The following is a 4,544-nucleotide window of genomic DNA, read 5'->3' as shown; positions in this document are numbered from 1 at the left end:
ATAGCGACCCCTCCTTGGGTTTCCGAGGCAGTATCACTACGGAAGTAGGATTGCCCAACCTTCCTTCCGAGGAGTGGCTGGTGGGTTTGAACCGCCTGCCTTCTGGTTAGCAGTCAAGTGCCTTAGAGGAACTAAACAATACAATCCACCAACTTGACCTTATAGACATCTACAGAGCACGTCACCCAACAACAGCACAATATACATTCTTTTGTAGCACACATGTAACATTCTCCAGGATAGACCATATGTTAGCCCACAAAACAAGCCTTAATAAATTTAAAAACACTGAAATATTGCAAAGCATCGTCTCAGATCACCATGCTATCAAATTAGAAATCAACAATAGGAAGATCAATGGAAAAAGATCAAACACATGGAAACTGAATAACACCCTCCTTGAAAATGACTGGGTAATAGAAGAAATAAAAAATGAAATAAAAAAATTCCTTGAATCAAACGAGAATAGAAACATAACATACCAAAATTTCTGGGACACAACAAAAGAAGTGATCAGAGGCCAATTTACAGCAATAAACGCACACATCAAAAAAGAAAGAGCCAAATCAACACCTTAACCCAACAACTCCAGCAATTAGAAAAAGAACAGCTAAAAACAAAAGCCTACAGTCACCAGAAGAAAAGAAATAATAAAGATTCAAGCAGAAATAAGTGAAACAGGGAGGTGGGGGGAACTTTATAGAAGCAGAATGCTACATTTTTCTCCATGGGAGTGGCTGGTGGGTTTGAACTGCCAACCTTAGGTTTAGCAGCCAAGTGCTTTAACCACTGTGCCACCCAGACTCCTTTTAACTAGGTTAGATGCTCTGCTAATTACTCTCATTATACTCACTGTATCTGCTATAAAAGGAATTAGGGTCCCTGAGTGGCAAAAATTGTTTGCTCTTGCCTACTGACCAAAAAGTTGGTGGCTGCAATCTACCCAGTGGCACTGGAGAAGGAAGGCCTAGTGATCTGCTTTCATAACATTACAGCCATTGATTAGAACACTAAAATCTACTTCCATAAGATTACAGCACAGTTCTACTCTAACACACATGGGGTTGCAAGTATGAATCAACTCTACAACAACTGGGAGGTAGGGCTCGAAAGGGGAATGGATAAATGTCTCACCAGCAGTATCAAAAGGCAGCTGTAACTGGAACGTAAATCAAAGTGTTCCCTTCCATTCTCTCTCTACATCAATTTATTTTTCCCTTCTATACTTTTATACGGGAGCTCTGGTAGCATAGTGCCTAAGACACTTGCCTGCTAACCAGACGGCTGGCGGTTCAAACCCACCAGTCACTCCTCGGAAGGAAGGTTGGGCAATCCTACTTCCGTAGTGATACTGCCCCAGAAACCCAAGGAGGGGTCGCTATGAGTCGGGTTTGACTCGACGGCACATACCAACAACAACAACATACTTTTATACGGGAGCTCTGGTAGCATAGTACCTAAGGCACTTGACTGCCAACCAGAGGTTGGCAGTTCAAACCCACCAGCCACTCCTCAGAAGGAAGGTTGGGCAATCTATTTCCATAGTGATACTGCCTTAGAAACCCAAGGACGGGTCACTATGGGTCAGGTCAAACTCAACGGCATATAACAACAAAAACAACATACTTTTATACTGTCTACTAGCAGTACTCAGTTATAATAAAGAGAGCAATACTAGAAAACTGAATTTGTTCTCTATTTCATTAATTCATCTCAAAGAATTAAAAGTCTCACCATTATCAGGTGTCTCTACAGACTCCTTTTTAGGCTTTCTCTCATCTTCATCTTCCTCAGGATTTTCACTGGACTTACACCACCGATTTCTTAGAGAAGTCTTTTCTTCACCCACCATTATGTTATCTATGCAAAGAAGATGTAAAAATTTAGAAGTATCTGCTTTAGGAAAATTTCACAGTATCAGTATATTTAGGGGAGGTGAAAAGGGATGAGATACGTATATATATTCATTCTCTTCCTTGTTTTATTTTAATTAGATATTTAAGTATTTCCTGAGTATGAGATTTTAAAATTCCCAAAACTTAGCCCCTGTAAAGCAATTCACTGGTTTCAAAAGACCTTATTTTAAACACTGCCTCTTTTAAAATAAATAAATAAATAAATAACAGCTTTAGATATACACAATTCACCCATTTTAAAATCTACAACTTAATGATTTTTAGTATATTCACAGATATGTGCAGTCTTCATCACAGTCAATTTCCGAATATTTTTATCACCTCTAGAAGAAGGGAACCCTGGTGATGCAGTAATTAAGCAGTTGGCTACTAACTGAAAGGTAGTGGTTCAAACCCACAAACCACTGGCGGGAGAAAGATGTGGCAGCCTGCTTCCATACAGATCACAGCCTTGGAAGCCCTCCCTGTATGGCAATTCTACTCTGTCCTCCACGGTCACTATGAGTCAGAATCTACTCGACAATAATGGGTTTGGTTTTGGAGTTTATTGTTGGCTCAAGAAGAAACTCCCTACCTTTTAGCTATCACCTCGTCTAGCCCACTAGCTCTAAACACCTCTCATCTACTTTCTATCAGTATACCAACTGCCAAAGAGTCTTGACTCCTGTGTCAAAACAGAACTGTGCTCATAGGATTTTTCATGGCTGATTTTTCAGAAGTAGATCACCAGGCCTTTTTTCCAAGGTGCCTCTGAATGGGCTCAAACCACTAACTGTTTGGTTAGCAGCTGTTTCTCCTCTGCCCCTTCTTTATCAAGCTAACTCCTATTGACCCTTCAAAATAAGAAGGTTCATCATAATAACAGCAGCAGCAACAATATTAACAACAGCTTTTATCTATGAGCACCTATTATGTACCTACCAGGTACTGTGCTGCTAATCCCTTTACATTTTCTTAATCTTTACAACTCTAGAAAATAGGCATTACTCTCATTTTAAAGATCAGAAAAATATAGTTTAGGGAAGGTGATTTATCTTGCCCCAAAGCATAAAGTTCTTCAACAGTAGAACTGGGATTCAAAACCAGGCTAGCCTGATTCCACAGTCCACCCTCTAATCACTAGGTTGGAAGGTATGTACAAACTACTTCAAGTATTTCTGTAACTCAAACAGATAATTATATATTTATTACATAAAGAAAGCTATACAGTCTAGCTAAAAGAAGAATATTACTTTGCTATTAGCTGGGATTATATCAACTCAGTGTTTTCTCATGCTATCAGAAGCAGTAATAAAAATGTGGAGAAAAACAAACTTAATAAACCAAGTTTGACAGATAAATGCTGTTGGTTAAAATGCAAAAAATTTAAAAATTAGAATTTAGGTGATAAGGTTGTTGTTGTTGTTGTTATGTGCTGTCGAGTCGGCCCCAACTCATAGCGACCCCTCCTTGGGTTTCTGAGGCAGTATCGCTATGGAAGTAGGATTGCCCAACCTTCCTTCCGAGGAGTGGATGGTGGGTTTGAACCGCCAGCCTTCTGGTTAGCAGTCAAGTGATAAGGTTAGGAATCATCAATTGAGAAAATCATCTTACTTCAAAAGCTAAAACTCAGGTACTGTTTACAAAACTGCCTCCTGAGTTTAATCTACTTATTTTTGAAGTGAGCCAAAAAAGAAATGCTCTTGCTTCTTAATAAAATCTTTATTTCATACTCTATATTTGTTGGTTACCTAGTGCCGCTCTGACAAGAAATATACCACAAATGGGATGGCCTAAAAAACAGGAGTTTTTTCTTACAATTTGGAGGCTTTATTAAGTCCAAGTTCAAAGTGCCAAGTTCTAGGGCCTGGATGAAAGCCCTTCAGCCTTGGGCTTCAGCTCTGCCTCCAGCTCTTGGCCCACTGAAGCTAGAGGCTTTTCTTCACTCAGATAGCTGCTGGCTGCTGAGGCTGAGAAGCCCCAAGGTTGGCAAGTAAAAAGGTACAGTCCCAATGTTACCAAACCACATGGCAGGCCATTAACTTAAGTCCATTTTAAATCCCAGGGTTGGCAGAGCATGGCAGGCTGCTGAGCAACGACACGGCTATACGCAGGGTCCCAGCGTGCCACAGGCTAGAGACCATTCCCAAAGTTTCTCCTTAAATACAGGAAGCAGATCACATCCCAAAGGTAGCTACTCAGCTGCCTGTGGTAGATCCCACCATGGAGTTGATTGCCAGTCTCATCATGGGGAATAACTACCACCAGCTGCCCAGACACTCAACCAGGCCCAGCCAAGTGGCACACAAACATAACTACCACAATATTATTATCTTTAAGCCTGATTTCCTCTCCTAGTAGGAAGCACCAAAAGGTGTACTGGTAGTACATGCTTAAAGCACTTGGCTACTAGCCAAACTATTAATAACAAACAATATTATTAACTGACAAGCATAGCAGGAGGAGCGCAGGTCAAACATAATCTCCTATTCTTATGATGTATATGATCTGAGGATTTGATCAATATTAAGGTGTTCTCCTTCTGAATATCTGTATGCATGACAATATGATTATGTTATCCTTCCTAGGAGGCCCTGTGTTGTTTCTACTGTTTTGAGAAAGCATGTAATCATGGCACTTTATTTACTC

At 40.3% G+C, this 4,544-nt stretch overlaps 1 protein-coding gene across 1 annotated transcript in view; it reads right to left on the bottom strand.

Annotated features, from left to right (window-relative positions):
- Window positions 1-1,852, bottom strand: part of SOAT1 (sterol O-acyltransferase 1) — a 92,846-nt gene extending 90,994 nt beyond the window's left edge. The window contains exon 1 of the mRNA XM_007937628.1: window positions 1,735-1,852. Coding sequence (XP_007935819.1) covers window positions 1,735-1,852 — 118 coding nt within the window. The remainder of the gene's footprint in view (window positions 1-1,734) is intronic.
- Window positions 1,853-4,544: the final 2,692 nt, after the last annotated feature.

Source organism: Orycteropus afer, unplaced genomic scaffold (genome assembly GCF_000298275.1).
Source record: "Orycteropus afer afer isolate SDZICR_OR568_19922 unplaced genomic scaffold, OryAfe1.0 scaffold00043, whole genome shotgun sequence".
Lineage (NCBI taxonomy): Eukaryota > Metazoa > Chordata > Mammalia > Tubulidentata > Orycteropodidae > Orycteropus > Orycteropus afer.
The sequence above is the reverse complement of the archived record's forward strand: the minus strand, read 5'-3'. Positions and strand labels throughout refer to the sequence as shown.